The sequence below is a fragment of the Erythrolamprus reginae genome, chromosome 5 (assembly GCF_031021105.1).
Source record: "Erythrolamprus reginae isolate rEryReg1 chromosome 5, rEryReg1.hap1, whole genome shotgun sequence".
In the NCBI taxonomy this organism is placed as follows: domain Eukaryota; kingdom Metazoa; phylum Chordata; class Lepidosauria; order Squamata; family Dipsadidae; genus Erythrolamprus; species Erythrolamprus reginae.
The window spans coordinates 100,581,315-100,598,964 of NC_091954.1; the positions used below are offsets into that span (position 1 = coordinate 100,581,315).

Consider the following 17,650-nt stretch of genomic DNA (forward strand, 5'->3'; position numbering starts at 1 on the left):
TGCAAAAAGAGAGCTGTGAAAATATTTATTGACCCTTCACATCCTGCACATAAACTGTTTCAACTCCTACCGCCAAAATGACGCTACAGAGCACTGTACACCAAGACAACTAGACACAAGAGCATTTTTCCCCCAACGCCAATCACTCTGCTAAACAAATAATTCCCTCAACACTGTCAAATTATTTACTAAGTCTGCACTACTATTACTACTGGCTTTTTCTCACCATTCCTATCACCCATCTCCTCCCAATTATGACTGTATGACAGTAAGTTGTTGCTTGTGCCCTTAGGATTTTTATTAATATTGTTTCTTCATTGCTTATTTGACCCCTATGGCAATCATTAAGCATTGTACCTCACGGTTCTTCACAAATGTATTTTCTTTTATGTACACTGAGAGCCTATGCACCAAAGACAAATTCCTTGTGTGTCCAATCACACTTGGCCAATAAAGAATTCTATTCTATTCTATTTATTCTATTCTACTTTACTCTAGTCTCCCCTCCTATGTCACCCCTTTTACTCACATACATTTCCTCCACATTCAGCTCCCAACCCAAACTCCGAATTGAATTCTGAAGAATTCTATTCTCCGACCCGGCTCCTCCCTCTACGGCGGGACGGAGCCTTTGCGCGCTCGCCCCACCCAACTCCGGCCTTTCGCTGAGGTAGTTCTACCCGGCGGAGCCTCGCCCACCGCCGCCCTGGGGAGTGGCAGGTTCGGCGCGTGCCAGCTGGGAAGAGCGGGAGGGGAGGCGGCGGCGATTTGCTCGAGAACCCCTGAGGGCTGCGAGTGCGGAGCGAGGGGGTGCCTCTGAGCTGCTGCAGAGCGCCTTTGGCTTTTCTCCGAACTATGTAAGATCTCCACACACACTCACAAACACCACACCACACCGACACACAAACAGACACACACACACAATTCAGGTCTGACCTGAGCAGCGCGCAACGGATAGCGCGCGGACATGTCCTCTTGGTTCCCCGCCTGCTCTTTTTTGAAGGGCCTCATCTCGCCTCCCCGACTGAACTCGGCTTAAGACCAAGGTGAGTGTCCGACACCGACGTTTTCCAAAGCAGGCAATTCGGTGTTTGCAAACCGCCCGGGTCAACCAACCTTCTCTTGGGCGGCGGGATTCAGCTCGCGGGTTGAGGGAAGAAGTTTGGATATTTACACAGGTGCGCGCGCGCGCGCGCACACACACACACACATTATGGGGAGGGGGTTCTACTTCGCCTTTGGAAGGAGAGAGAGAGAGAGTCCTGGTGGACGCTTGCAGGGTTGATGAACGGGGGACGTCCTGAGAAGTCCGACGGGCGGCCGAGAAGATCCCAAACGCAGAAGGAGTCGCAACAACTGGGATGGACAACCTTTTCCAGTGGCGCTTAACGTGGCTCTCATACCACACCTGGGTGGAACTTGGCCCAGATATGTGACAATCTCATGCCGTCGTTGTCCTTGCTTTAATAACAACAACAATAATAATAATAATAATAATAATCTACAGAAATTAGTGAAATACGAAGATTTAAAAATCGAGCTGCAAGGACTCTGGCATAAGCCAGTAAAAGTGGTCCCAGTGGTACTTGACACGCTGGGCGCAGTGCCAAAGGATCTCAGCGGACATTTGAAAACCATCGGAATTGACAAAATCTCCATCTGTCAATTGCAAAAGGCCGTTTTACTGGGATCGGCAAACATAATTAGCCACTACATCACCCAGACCTAGGTGCTTGGGAAGCGCCCGACTGGTGATGAAATATAAAATCCAGCATAGTGATCTCATTTGCTGTGTTGTATTGAAATAATAATAATAATAATAATAATAATTATTATTATTATTATTATTATTATTATTATTTAAAAAACAGCAACAGCAGCAGCAATAATATAATTAAATCACACAGTCCTAGACCTTGTGAAGTATTCGACTTGTAATATTGTGATACAAAACCCACAATATCAATCATGTTTGCTGTGTGTTACTGTTTTTTGTGAAAATAATAACAATAATAATACATCACACAATCCTAGACGCTCGAGAAATGTTCGACCTGTGATATTGTGATACAAAATCCACAATATCAATCTTGTTTGCTGTGTGTTACTGTTTTTTGTGAAAATATAATAATAATAATAATACATCATACAGTCCTAGACTCTTGAGAAATGTTTGACTTGTGATATTGTGATATGAAATCCAGCATATAAATGTCATTTGCAGCGTATTACTGTTTTAAAATGGTGATGATGGTGATGATGATAATAATAATAATAATAATAATCCGCAGGCTGCCGTTGTCTTCATCTTATCTGAGAACCCACTCGGTCCAATCCAATTTTGGTTGTAAAAATTAGCTAGTATCCGATCAATGCTGTCCCTTAGCTGTTGCCGCCTTGATTGAGGAAAGACCTGTGGCAGGGTTTATTTGAATAGACAAAATAATATTATGGCTTGACTGGAAACAGGTTTATGCTTTTTGTCTGATTTGCACCATTTCAGATATGCAGGTCTTATATATATATATATATATTTACAGCAGCACGAAGCTTATAACTTCAGCCTGATGATGGTGAATGTGATTTCGCATAGACACTCAAAATATTACACGGGGCAAAACCCGAACTCTTAAATATATATATATATTTAGATTTTGCTTTCAATTCAGGAGTTGTAATTATATATATATATATATATATATATATATATATATATATATATATATATATATATATATATATATATGTAGATTGTTCTGAGTTCGGGTTTTGCCCTGTGTAATATTTTGCATGTCTATGCGATAGACATGCAAAATATTACACAGGGCAAAACCCGAACTCAGAACAATCTACATACATATACCCGTGAAAATTTACGAAAACAAATATATATATATATATATGTATGTATGTATGTATGTATGTATGTCAAATGTTTTTTTAGCTGACACATACAGAATATAGTTGTTGGCTATAAATAAATTAACTGCCTTGAAATGGTCCTGGGTTGGGCCTAGAGGCAAAAAGGAGCTGTGACGTTCCTACAATATACCAGGGTGATCCGACATAAATAAATAAATATATATATATATATATATATATATATATATATATATATATATATATAAAATATATATATATATATTGCACTGCTTTCAGGTACAAGTTGGCCACCTATTGACCATAATTCCATTGCAAATAGTTTTGCGTGTAAAGACTTTGAATAACTTTGGTTAATAATAGTGTCAGCTTTAGTATCATTGAAAAAAAAATCCCCACTTTTCTTATCCAAATAAGACTGATCCAAATTTATACAACACTTTGTACTCAATTATAAACGGTCAAACGCATCATAGCCTACTGTAGCATCCGTACAAATTCAGCTCATTTTTTATAATTCACTATTTTATGCAAACCCTTAAAAAATGTGGCTGACTGAATAAACTATGATTTAGGTTAACACCACCACCACCACTACTACTACTTGCAGTCATAGATTTTAGCAAAATACATATAAAATTATAGTGATCGCATCAGTTCAATACATCTCCTCTAATATTAACAATACTAATTGTGAGGGTGTCCTTTAATTATTAATATATTACTTGCAGCCATTGCAAATAATGCAACTAGTCTCATTCTGTTTGTCTTAAGGGACAATAATAATTAGATTTTTTTCCTTCTGACCTAGATTGAGTCAATTGGATTAGCAAGGATGTAATAAAAATAGCTCTGAGTTCCTGATAAAGTTTACAGTGTTTTTAAAATATTTTAAAACTGTAATTTAGATTTGTTGTAAACTGTTTTTTCACTTGTGAGCCGCCCCGAGTCTGCAGAGAGGGGCGACATACAAATCTAAATAATAAATAAATAAATAAGTATTGGTATAAGTAGTAGATTAATAGGTAATTATGTCTGTAGGTTTTTAATTGTTTTAAACTGTTTTAAGAGTTTTAATATTACATTGTAAGTGTTGTTTTCTGGTTGTGAACCACCCAGAGTCTCTCGGGAGTTTTGGTGGCATACAAATCCAAATAAATAAATAGTAGAGCAAAGGTAAAACACTCATAACTCAAGGAGACTAACATTTCATTCTTCCTTGTAACATTTATTTCAGTAACGTACCTCCATAATTTGTGTTTTTTCTCTTGTATATGTTTTCTGGCCCAAAATGAGAGGGTTTCTTTCACACAAATACAATTAAAATGTGGGAGAACTTCTAGAATTATACAAGCGTTTCCTAATAGATTTTGCGTGGCGAGTATGTTAAAAATATTTTAATTTATAGCTAACTTACATAATTTAGGAAGCACTTTCATGTGCTTTTAGCTGTGCATTCAGAGTTTGCTTTCAATCCAGGAATCGTAATTTTTATTTTATTTTATTTAACATAAAAATTCAATTTCCATCAAATTGTGTTATCTGGATATGGTTGTATTTAAGCAGTCATAACCTACATATTTGTTCACATTAATATTGATAATAATAATATAATGATAATGATAATGATAATATAATTAATATAACAATAATACTTACTATCTTCTTTAAGAATTCTCCACTTTAACATCTCCCTTTTTTGTCTCTTCCTTTCTAACTTCTATTTCTATTGTCTAGCCACTTATAAAATACGTCTCATATAAAAAAATATTCAGCTTCTTCTTTATCCTTAATAGTAAGTATTAATCTATCCATTTCTGTACATTCTAGTATTTTCTTAATTACATTCTCATCTGACGGAATCTCATCATTTTTCCATTGTTGTGCAAATACAATTCTGGCTGCAGTTAGTATATGTAAAATGAGATATATAGTCCTTTTATCATATTTTTCTGGTAGGACACACAGCAAAAATGTCTCTGGTTTCAAATCATTTTTTTTCCAACCAAGTATGTTAATATTTTAATATTAATATTATTTTAATTTTAAAAATATTTTAATTTATAGCTAACTTACATCCTTCTGGAAAACACTTTCATGTGCTTTTAGGTGTACATTTAGATTTTGCTTTCAATTCAGGAGTTGTAATTATTTCATTTTTTAAAAAAAAATAGAGTTACACTATTTTCAGCACCTGGCTTGGAAAAAAATATAAATGTAACATTAGGATCTAAACCATGACATGCTCTGTTTAAGGAGAATGAACACAATTCACATTCTGGCGTAAGTTCAGGTAATTTTATGGTTTCTTCATCATGTTATAATAGCATTTTCCTGGCAAAAAATATAATCAGACTTTGTGGTGCTATGGGAAGATATTCTTAATGGAGACAATAAAGACAAACACTAAGGAACTGGAAGGTAGGAGTTTATCTCCAGTAAATGAGATTTATGGTCCAAAGTTTCAAAGGAAATGATGAGAATAAAACTAACCTTTGCCGAAAGAGAGATCTGGATATTGGGAAATATTTATACAGAATTATTGTATTGTTTATCTCATGCTTTCCTAATTTCATTCAGCCAGAATTCAATTGCTTTAAATTATCAAAACACACATACACACATACACACCTTGATTTAATGAAGTCATTCTTCTTTCTCTCTCATTTCCTTTCTAACCCTAATACTGGTAATCTTCGACTTACAACCACAACTCAGCTCAAAAATTCTGTTGTTAAGTGAGACATTTGTGAAAAAGAGTTTTGTCACATTTTACGACATTTTTTTCTGACCACAGTTGTTAAGGAAATTATTGCGGATGTTAATTTAGTAATAATAATAATAATTTAAGTCAGGGGTCCCCAAACTGGACAACTTTAAGACTTGTAGACTTCAATTCAATTTCTATGCCTGCTGGAAAATTCTGGGAATTGAAGTCCACAAGTTTTAAATTTGCCAAGTTGGAAGACATCTGATTGAAGTGAACCTGAATTTGCTTCTCGGAAAGCTGCAAAAAGTGACCCTAGAACACTGGAACAGTTACAAATATGAGTCAATTGCCAAGTTCTGAATTTGGATTACCGGTATATGACCATGGGGATACTTCAAGTGTGAAAAAAAGGTAATAAGGTCACTTATTTCATTTTTGTTCCAGCGCCATTGTAACTTCGAACAGCTGATTCTGGGGATGCCGCAACAGTTATAAATATAAAACACAGTCATAAGTCATTTTTCAGTGCTCCGGGATGGTCACTAAACAGTCACTTTTGTAAGTCGAGGATTGCTTGTATAGGCAAATCTTAAAAGATGCAATCTGCTTAGTCCGATTCATAGCAACATATTTTTAATAGTAGGTGATGACGCATTCGTTCTTTTATTAGAAAGGAGAGTCCACTGTGATGGAAAAATCACTTGCTGCCCAGATAGGATACAAATCGCTAAACACAGTGTTAGCCACAGTGGTAGTTGTAATGGTTTGTCTGAGCTGGCATTGGATACATCTGGGAATTTCTTTGCCTTACATAATGAGACACTGAAAATAATACACACCTCTTGTTAGCTTTCGCATCTGCAGCATTATCTATACTATTCTTTGATATGAACCTTTCCTAAACTGCATGTGCTGGCAATTTAAATAGTAGTTCTAAAACATTTAATTTAATAAAAGTTCAATTGAGGAAAGAACACCTCACTGCTGCTATTTCCCTAGTGGTAGTCTTGCTTTGTTGATTTGAATTTGCACAGGTGCCCTCAACCTGCCTACCTACAATAATATAATATTCCTCACGATATAGGATGTGTTTATGTGAGATCAGAAGTTAAAAAATTTCCTTATGCTTGGCTGTCTTCACTCAACATGTTTTAGCTGGTTATTGGATTAACTATTTCTGGGTTGGGATAATGGCAATAGTGGTGGGTTGGCTGACATATAAAATTAACTCTTTTTAGCACATTCTTTGCATATTCACATTTACTATTGTTGCATTATCCCAGCCTATCAGTTGCATATGAGATAGTGAATGTCTAATATTTTTCTGGTACTGTTTCATATTTAATAAGATTTGTTTGCTGCCTAACTCCAGTGTACTCTGGGCAGCTAACAACATATTAATATAAACATTGCAGTATCAAAGTAAAATAAAGAAAAAATTGCAAAACTCCCGCATAGCTTCCTTTTTAGATATATATTATTAAATATATTTTTAAGTGTGGCATATGATAAAAACATAGGTGGATATAATTCTTTATGTAGGAAAAATTAAAGCAATGAAGAAAAAGTAAAGGTTTCCCCTGTCCAGTTGTTTCACAGATGTTCATTTCCGTTTCTTGGGCAACGGAGTCAGCATTGTCCAAAGTCATTTTCCATAGTGACGTGGACAGCATAACTATATGTTGAGGCACACAAAACGCTGTTAGATTCCCACTGAAGTACCTATTTATCTATTTTCATTTGTATGCTTTCGAACTGACAGCTGGGGCAGGTAACGGGAGATCACCCTGTCCACCAGTGCTCAGGTCTCAAACGTGGACTGTCACCTTTCCAGCTGACAAGCTCAGCAACTTTAACCATTGAGCCCTTGCACCACTTATAGTAATTAGTCTTTGAATAAGAAAACAATGGTTTCAGTGGTCGTGGAATAATTTTGTGGAGCCTTCCCTATTAAAATGTAAAATCAAAATGTCTTCCCGTACTGGTAGTTCTTCTAGTGCTTTCATGTATAGAGGGTTCCCTCAATTTTCGCGGGGGATACGTTCCCAGACCGCCCGCGAAAGTCGAATTTCCACGAAGTAGAGATGCGGAAGTAAATACACCATTTTTGGATATGAACAGTATCACAAGCCTTCCCTTAACACTTTAAACCTCTAAATTACCATTTCCCATTTCCTTAACAACCATTTACTCACCATTATTACTGGTACTCACCATTGAATAAGACACTTAGTGATTCTGATATTTATAAACATAATTATTAACAATAATTATTTTTTTGTTATTTATTTGCAAAAAATATTACTTTGGCGATGACGTATGACATCATCGGGTGGGAAAAACCGTGGTATAGAAAAAAAACCCCGCGAAGTATTTTTTAATTAATATTTTTTTAAAAAACGTGGTATAGGCTACTCGCGAAGTTCGAACCTGCGAAAATTGAGGGAACACTGTATATGGAAGATGCATTTGAACAAAAATAATAGAATTGACATTAAGACAGTTTAAAGTTGAGGGGGCCTTTAGGTGGGAAGGGATCAGACAATTCGTCTGCTGTTCCAGTGTGATACTCAGCTTTCCCCCAGTTCCTCAAGATTACCATTGCGTTTCATGAAAACTGGGAGCTCTGCCTTCTAGAAGCTTCCAGAAAGAAAAATAGAGGGGATATTGAATACCCAAATTATCTCTCAAAGAATCACGATTAGGGATAACCACTTCTTTCCGGTCCCTGTCAATCACACAGAAAAGTTCAGATCGAAGAAAAATACAGTCAGTGGAATAAAATACAGTCAATAGAATATAATACAGGCCTTGTGTAGCATTAGGAAAAAGAAAGTGGTAACGAAGAAGTCCCTAGAAGTTAAATTGTTTTATCTTGTGGACCTTGTTTTTAAGCCATACGATAAGGATATAGGGAGAACAATAGGTGGATCAGTCTGGAAATAAACATTGGGATCAAAGTTTACAGTCTCAAGGTTTATTTTTCTTTAGATCTACATATGAAAACTTCTCATGCAAACATTTGCATGATAAGCTGGTAGACATGATAAGCTACTCAGAGATTTCAGATATGCTGTTTTGGTGTCTATTCATATTTCTCTACCTTGGCCACCTGTATACTAGAGACCTGAAAGGAAAAATGCTCAGGAGAATATGTTGTTGTTGTTGTTGTTGTTGTTGTTATTATAAAATAACAATAATACATTTTAAAAGTCTAAAAAACAAGAAACCCCCATATATAAAAACATGTTTCAGTTCCCCCACGCTTGACGACAGAGGTGGGTTTTAAGGAGTTTACGAAAGGCAAGGAGGGTGGGGGCAGTTCTAATCTCTGAAGGGAGCTGATTCCAGAGGGTCGGAGCCGCCACAGAGAAGGCTCTTCCCCTGGGTCCTGCCAAACGACATTGTTTAGTTGACGAGATCCGGAGGAGACCAACTCTGTGGGACCTAACCGGTCGCTGGGATTCATGCGGCAGAAGGCGGTCTCGTAGATACCCTGGTCCGGTGCCATGAAGGGCTTTATAGGTGATGACCAACACTTTGAATTGTGACCGGAAACTGATCAGCAACCAATGCAGACTGCGGAGTGTTGGAGTAACATGGGCATATTTGGGAAAGCCCATGATTGCTCTCGCAGCTGCATTCTGCATGATCTGAAGTTTCCGAACACTCTTCAAAGGTGGTTGCAAGAAGCTGATTGTTTAACCATCTAAGGGTCCACCATGGCCAGGATGGTAATCTTTGCCAGAATATGCATTAAGGCATATATAACTTTTGGAAATTTGGAAATTATGTTTTCTATATTAAGAGTACTTTGCATTTTAAATGAATATGCCGAGTTATTATTTATTTATTCAATTTATTTATGGGTATAATTTGTATAATTCTTTTATAGTAATTTAGATTTCTTTATTTCTCTGTGGCGGCCCCAACCCTCTGGAACCAGCTGCCCCCGGAGATTAGAACTGGCCCCACCCTCCTTGCCTTTCGTAAACTCCTTAAAACCCACCTTTGCCATCAGGCATGGGGGAATTGAGATATCTCCCCTGGGCCTATACAATTTATGTATGGCATGTTTGTATGTATGTCTGCTTAATAATGGGGTTTTTAAAAGGTTTTAAAATTATTAGATTTGTCATGAATTGTTTTATTGTGTTGTGAGCCGCCCCGAGTCTACGGAGAGGGGCAGCATACAAATCTAATAAATGAATGAATGAATGAATGAATGAATGTATTCTTGTACAGTATTTATAATTTTGTATGCTGCCCTGAGTCGCCTCGAGAAGGGCGGCATGGAAATCTAATAAGTAAGAAAGTAAACAAACAAACGAATAATGGCAGTAATGCATTTAATACTGCAGTAGCTTCTGGAAAAGAAAAAAGAACCAAAAATAAAATAAACCAACTATTTATTTCCTGTTTACCACTATGATCAATTCAGTTCCTACAAAAATAGTGGATGAAGTTCTTCCTCAATATTGTGAAGTTTCTTGTACGTTCACCTGTTTTATTTATTTAGCTTTTGTGGATTGTGCCTTAAACAAGGAAGTTTGTACTGGAATATAAGAACTGAGAGCTTCAAACTGCTTTTTAGGAACCAGCTTGCGGTTTCTAATTTCTAATTATTGCTGTTGTGAGCTGCCCCGAGTCTACGGAGAGGGGCGGCGTACAAATGTAATAAGTAAGTAAGTAAGTAAGTAAGTAAGTAAGTAAGTAAGTAAGTAAGTAAGTAAGTAAGTAAGTAAGTAAGTAAGGAAGGAAGCAAGCAAGCAAGCAAGCAAGCAAGCAAGCAAGCAAGCAAGCAAATAAATAAATAAATAAATAAATAAATAAATAAATAGTGGCTTATTTAAATTTCTGTTTAGCTGTGCCTGTCGTTTACCATCATGATGAAATTAGCCCAACCCGGAATTGGCTCATTGTGACATTATCAGGCTCAGAATGTTCTTTGGAGGATTAGAATTCACTCTCAACAGACAAGATTTCTAAAATTCAAACGTGAACATTTGAAAGGGAAGAGAGAAATCGAATGAACTCCTGCGTCCCTTGTCCGATTTGATAGACCACACGCATTGTTCGAAATTCTCCTTGGTAGGAGGATCAAATTAAATAACTTTATTATTACCGTCTGGCCAGTCTTTAGTAGAAAAAGAGAAATACAGGGAGTCCTTGAATTGCAGCCATCTGTTTAGTGACTGTTTGAAGTAACAACAACACTGGGCATGGCCAGTCTGGTGAAGAGAAGGACTGGGGAGACATGATAGCAGTGTTCCAATACTTGAGGGGCTGCCACACATAGGAAGGGGGTCAGGCTGTTTTCCAAGGCACTCAGAAGGTCATAATGGATGGAAACTTACCAAGGAGAGATTCAACCTTGAAATAAGGAGAGCAATCAAGCAGTGGAACAGCTTGAGATTGGATGGCCATTTGTCCAAAATGGTGTAGGGCAGTGATAGCAAACCTATGGCACGGGTGCCATAGGTGGTATGCGGAGCCATATCTGCTGGCACGCAAGCCATTGCCCTAGCTGAGCTCCATCATACATGTGTATGCCATCCAGCTGATGCACATTGGCCCTGGGAGGGTGTTTTGGCATCTAAGGGGATGGGAGAGGGCATTTTTACCCTCCCCTGTCTCCAGGGAAGCCTTTGGAGCCTGGGGCGTGCGAAACACAAGCCTACTGTGCCTACTAGAAGTTTGGAAACAGGCTGTTTCTGGCCTCCAGAGAGCCTCCGGGAGGCAGGGGCAGCTGTTTTTAGCCTGCCCAGGCATTGAATTATGGGTGTCGGCACTCGTGAATGCGCGTGCATGCTCTTTCCGTACCCGAGGGAAAAAAGGTTCGCCATAACTGGTGTAGGGACTACTGCTTGATTTGGACTAGATGACCTACAAGGTCCCTTCCAACTCTATCTATCTATCTATCTATCTATCTATCTATCTATCTATCTATCTATCTATCTATCTATCTATCTCTACCTACCGACCGACCGACCGACCGACCGACCAAGCCACCCAGCCAGCCACCCACCCACCCACCTATCCATCCATCCATCCATCCATCCATCCATCCATCCATCCATCCATCTATCTATCTATCTATCTATCTGTTTCCCCAAAAATAAGACAGCGTCTTATATTAATTCTTGCTCCCAAAGATGTCCAACGTCTTATTTTCAGGGGATGTCTTATTTTTTTTCAATGAAGAAGAATTAAGTCTTCCACTAAACAATTAATTTATAATAACCTTTAAATATGGTAAATTGGAACTCTTATGTCTATCAATCAAAAATTTAATAAATGGAAGCAATATACATCAAGCACTATCAATGCCACAAATTACTAGTTTAGGTTATAATTATTAAATTATAAAATATACACAGTAAAATTATTCTAACAGATTATATAGATTCCTATGCCTATGGTTATTTGGAACAGGATATTAGAGGGAACACTGCCCGCTACTGTATTTAAAACTACGGTATAGGTCTCTTACGTCTTACTTTCGGGGGATGCCTTATGTTAGGCAATTCTATGAAATCTCTCCTATGTCTTTCTTTTGGGGATGTCTTATTTCCAGGGAAACAGGGTATCTATCTATCTATCTATCATCTATCTATCTATCTATCTATCTATCTATCTATCTATCTATCTATCTATCCATCCATCCATCCATCCATCCATCCATCCATCCATCCATCCATCCATCCATCCATCCATCCATCCATCTATCTATCTATCTATCTACCTATCTATCTACCTACCAATCTAACACTGAAAAAAGAAACACAACTGTTCTCCCTAAAAGGGAGCTATTACTCTAGCCCAGCTGCAAAGCATTACAAAGAGTTGTTAACCTAATCCTTCCCAGCTTCTTCTCTGGTAATTTTGAACTGCTAACAAGAGCTTACAAAACATTTATCAGGTCAATCCTAGAATACAGCTCACCTGTATGGAACCCACATTGCATATCTGACATCAACACAATTGAGAGAGTCCAGAAATATTTCACAAGAAGAGTCCTTCACTCCTCTTCTCACAACAAAATACCTTACTCTGCCAGGCTTGAAATTCTTGGCTTAGACAACTTACAACTCCGTCGTCTCCATTCCGACTTAATTATAGTTCATAAAATCATATACCAAAATGTCCTACCTGTTAACGACTACTTTACCTTCAACCGCAACAACACACGAGCACGAAATCGATTTAAACTAAATGTCAACTGCTCCAAACTTGACTGCAAAAAATACGACTTCACCAACAGAGTAATCAACACCTGGAATGCGCTACCTGATTCTGTGGTTTCTACTCCTAATCCCAAAACCTTTAACCTTAGATTATCTACAATTGACCTCTCCCCCTTTCTAAGAGGTCTGTAAGGGGCGTGCATAAGCGCACCAGTGTGCCTACCGTCCCTGCCCTATTGTCTTCTTTTGTTACTTTTTATCATTACTTATCTAATGTTTTATTTGTACAAATTACCACTCTATAATTGTTTGATAAAATAAATAAATAAAAATGAAAAATAAATAAAATAAATAAACCAACTCCAGAAAAAGGACTGTGTTGGTGGGTAGGGTGGGAAGAGACTAGTCCATTCACAAGGGATTTCATGTCCAAATGGACTGAATTGGCTTACAAAGCTGGAGACTTGGGGTGGAAAAGGAAATATTTAAAAGCAAAATAGTTAGAATAATAAAAATGTACTGATAACCTAAAAATACATTAAAACAACATAGAGATATGCCTATCATAAAATTAGAATAGAGAACGAATAATAGCATAGTATTACGTGTTTTATTTACCGTATGGCACATTGACACAGGTAAAATGCAAAACAGAATAAAAAATCTGAAATCCTAACATGAATATTATAAATGTATAAATTGTAAATATATAGAAAATACGGCAAAATCTATATTGTATAAAGCTACAATAATGGTAGCAGAGTAAGATGGTTTAGTTTTGCAAAACACAACAGTTTTGTGCGGGAATAAACAAACTGAAGTCTTTTTGTTTCTAGTCTCTATCATTTTAAGAAAAGCCCTAATAATCAGATTGACTCATATCTCTGCTTTTATAACTAACTCATCTCCTGTAGTGTTTCTTTGGGCCTGGAGAATTAAAAACTTGCTTTAGAAATGCGGAAGTCACCTTGAGCAAAAAGTAATGATGTAGCAGAGGACTAAACGCTATTCACAAGTATCTGATGATAATTCTTTTAGCACTATTTTTGTGGCAACAAACTAACCAGACAGAATGGTTTTTGTGCTTGGACATTGTAGGTAGCGATTGACTGCAGCCCAATCTTTTCAAGCTGACTCATAACATTTTGAAAGGGTAAGTGTGGATCAGAATAGTAACAAAGAGAGAGAAAGAGTGTGTGTGTATAATAGATACACTGATTCCAGAGTAGTAAAATGCAACTGTCTGAGCCATATATCATGGGGACTAGCTCTTTCTACAGATAAAGGCTGCATTATTCCAGAATTAATGCTCATTTCTGCTGACTGCAGTGTCTGTCTGGATGACTGCAGTCTGGATGAATATATAAGGTTGCATCTATACAAATGTAGGGTTTCTTTCAATATTGGTTGTACTGACCTATAAGAGCTACTATGTCACAAAGGTGTTGGACGAAGGTGGTGCTGTGGATATTGCCTATCTGGACTTCAGCAAAACCTTTGATAAAGTTCCACATATAGAGATGATAGATAAGTTAGTGAAGATTGGACTTAATCCCTGGATAGTTCAGTGGATTTGCAGCTGGCGGAAGCATAGATATCAGAGGGTCGTTTTTAATGGCGAATATTCTGAGCAGAGACAGGTTACAAGCGGTATGCCACAAGGGTCTGTTCTGGGTCCTATATGTTTGTGAATGACATAGGGGAAGGTTTGGTAGGAAAGGTTTGCCTATTTGCTGATGACTCTGAAGTGTGCAATAGGGTTGATATTCCTGGAGGGGTCTGTAATATGGCAAATGATTTAGCTTTACCAAATAAGTGGTCAACGCAGTGGAAACTGCAGTTTAATGTTTCCAAATGTAAAATAATGCACTTGGGGGAAAGGAATCCTCAATCCCTGGGCACGTTTAATTTATGCATGGTATGTCTGTGTGTGTGACTGTTAGCATATGGGTTTTTTAAATATTTAAATATTTTAAATTTATCTGATTGCTTATGATTTGTTTTTTACATGTTGTGAGCCGCCCCGAGTCTTCGGAGAGGGGCGGCATACAAATCTAAGTAATAAATAAATAAATAAATAAATCTGAGTATTGTATTGGCAGTTCTGTGTTAGCAAAAACTTCAGAAGAGAAGAATTTAGGGGAAGTGATTTCTGACAGTCTCAAAATGGATGAACAGTGCGGTTAGGCGGTAGGAAAAGGAAGTAGAATGCTTGGCTGCATAGCTAGAGGTATAACAAGTAGGAAGAGGGAGATTGTGATCCCGCTATATAGAACGCTGGTGAGACCACATTTGGAATACTGTGTTCAGTTCTGGAGACCTCACCTACAAAAAGATATTGATAAAATTGAACGGGTCCAAAGACGGACTGCAAAAATGGTGGAAGGTCTTAAGCATAAAACGCTCTTTTGGCACACAAAAGGTTTGCCATCACCGTCCTATTGTGATTTTGTTTCTACTTATATTTGTTTCTACTGATTTATGAACAATATTTTAACCGTTGGCTTTATTACACACAGAAGTGGGCTGCTAGCTGGAACGCCTAATTGGGCTCACCTCCACGGCTCTGGCACTACCGTGAGTTCGCGGAAGCAAAAAACTTCGCCAGAACATGGGCGCACCTGCGTCTCCATGCTCAATTTTGCTACCTGCACGGGCGCAGAAGCATAATTCCGCTCAAACTCACGGTACCTCCAGAGCCGTGGAGGCGAGCCCAATTAGGCGTTCCAGCTAGCAGCCCACCTCTGATTGCCCGGGGTCCCATTTGTAGATAGGTGGTCCTATAAATTAGACACATAGATGACAGACAGACAAAAAGAGAGAGAGGGGTGATGATAGAGGTAGATAGGTAGGAAGATTGGTAGGGTTGAAGGGAGGGTAGGTAGACAAGTAACTCACTCTTTGGAAAAGTTTATCTTACTTTTTCAGAAGGTTAATTCATATCTTTTCTTGATGTTTTAGGTATGACCTGTTTCTGGACACGGCTGTCATTATTCCCAATAAACATGGCTGCAGTCGGCAATTTCCTGTTCAAAGATGGACGAATTGTCATGCCTTCTGAAGCAAATGGAACTCTGCTGCTTATCATGCTGGGGAAAGTATTTCTCAATTGGTTTCTACTGCAAGTCAGAAAGCGCAACCATCACCCGAGTTTTATGAGCTATTTCTGCATTTCACTCGCTATCTTTGACTTGATACTTCTGGGGCTGATGACTGTCATTTTCTGCAATCGGAATATTTTGATTGGGGAGATTAGATTAACTGAGTATCACATCTGTCTTTTGCCTCAGATTACCTCCTTTGTCTATGGAATTTTACATTACCCAGTTTTTTTGATGGCAGGCTTGGATTATTGCTTTACAATAACCGACACGTCCAGATATCAGAACAGATGCTGGAAATCACTGTACATAGTTGCTGTGATACTCACATGGATTTGTGCGCTTGCTTACGTTCTGAATCTTCAGAGCAGTTCCTTGTGGCTGAACATAAATAATGACAATTATGGACATGTGTGTCCTTTCTACATTAGCAGCCAAACTTACTGGCTCTCGCTTGGCATGTTGACTGTAATATTCTTGGTTCTTGTTTTCTGTTGGTCAGAAATTATAAATATGTTGCGGTCCACTGAGTTTATTTCCTTTGAGAGGGACATTGTTCTGTTGTTTCCTTATGAACTCGAGGACAACTCCAGAGATCGTTCAAAACATCTTTTGACAAGACTTCTGATCAGCTTTATGGGCACTTGGGTGCCATTTGTTATACTCCAAATGCTCCTTCTGTTACTTAATGCAGAGATTCCTGGCCACATGGAGATGAACGTCCCTTGGCTTTGTTTTGTCAACAGTTTTCTGATTGGGATTGCATGTTGGGTGAGAGGCCAAGACATTGTGCTTCCTGAAGATTCTTGGGATGTGGATCCGTTCGTCAGCTGGAAATTTTGCTTTACACCTTTCAGCTTTCAAAACACCGATAAAGCTGCAAAGCCGGACAACAAAATTATAATCTGTTAACGAACTACTGTAGGATAATATAGACTGGATTGCAATCAATGGAGAAGGCTGCAAGCTAAGTTTACAAACTACAGGAGAGGAGGAATATCTAATGAGATATTAGTTAAAAAGTTCTCAAGTTTTGCTGCCTCTGTAGGAACGTGGCAGTATAAAAGAATACGACGTGTTTTCCAAGCTGAATTTCCAGTTATTTCAAAATAAAATAATGGGGTCTTTACTGAGTTGCTATTGATTGATGAATTGTGTGCCGTCAAGTAGTTTTTGATTCCTAGCAACCACAAACAGATTTTCTTCACGAGCCATGTTGTTGTAATAATTCAACATTAACCAAGGGTGTGTAGAAAGTTAGCACCCACTCCTTTCCTAGAAAAATGAAATATTTTAGTAAATATTTCCGAGTCCACGGAAAGGGGCAGCATACAAATCTAATAAATAAATAAAATAAATAAATATTTTTAAAAAGGCAGAATATTATAATTCCCTAATGAGAAATTGAGAAACATGCTCTTGGAGACAGAAAGTAATTCCTAATTTCTTAATAGCTGCCAGCAGATATTTTGGTGCCAATTAAAAAAGATTGGCAACCAACCTATATATACTGCTCAAAAAAATAAAGGGAACACTCAAAGAACATCCTAGATCTGAATTAATGAAATATTCTCATTGAATACTTTGTTCTGTACAAAGTTGAATGTGCACAACAGCATGTGAAATTGATCGTCAATCAGTGTTGCTTCCTAAGTAGACAGTTTGATTTCACAGAAGTTTGATTTACAGTGGTACCTCAAGATACGAACCCCTCGTCTTACGAACAACTCGAGATACGAACCCGGGGTTCAGAAAAAATTTGCCTCTTCTTA

General features: G+C 37.8%; 1 protein-coding gene across 1 annotated transcript; it reads left to right on the forward strand.

The window, feature by feature from the left end:
* Positions 1–612: 612 nt before the first annotated feature.
* Positions 613–17,007, forward strand: GPR160 (G protein-coupled receptor 160). Its single transcript, XM_070753608.1, has 2 exons — positions 613–1,046; positions 15,739–17,007. Exon 2 carries the CDS (start codon positions 15,741–15,743, stop codon positions 16,788–16,790), a length of 1,050 nt encoding a protein of 349 aa, XP_070609709.1. The 5' UTR covers positions 613–1,046; positions 15,739–15,740; the 3' UTR covers positions 16,791–17,007.
* Positions 17,008–17,650: the final 643 nt, after the last annotated feature.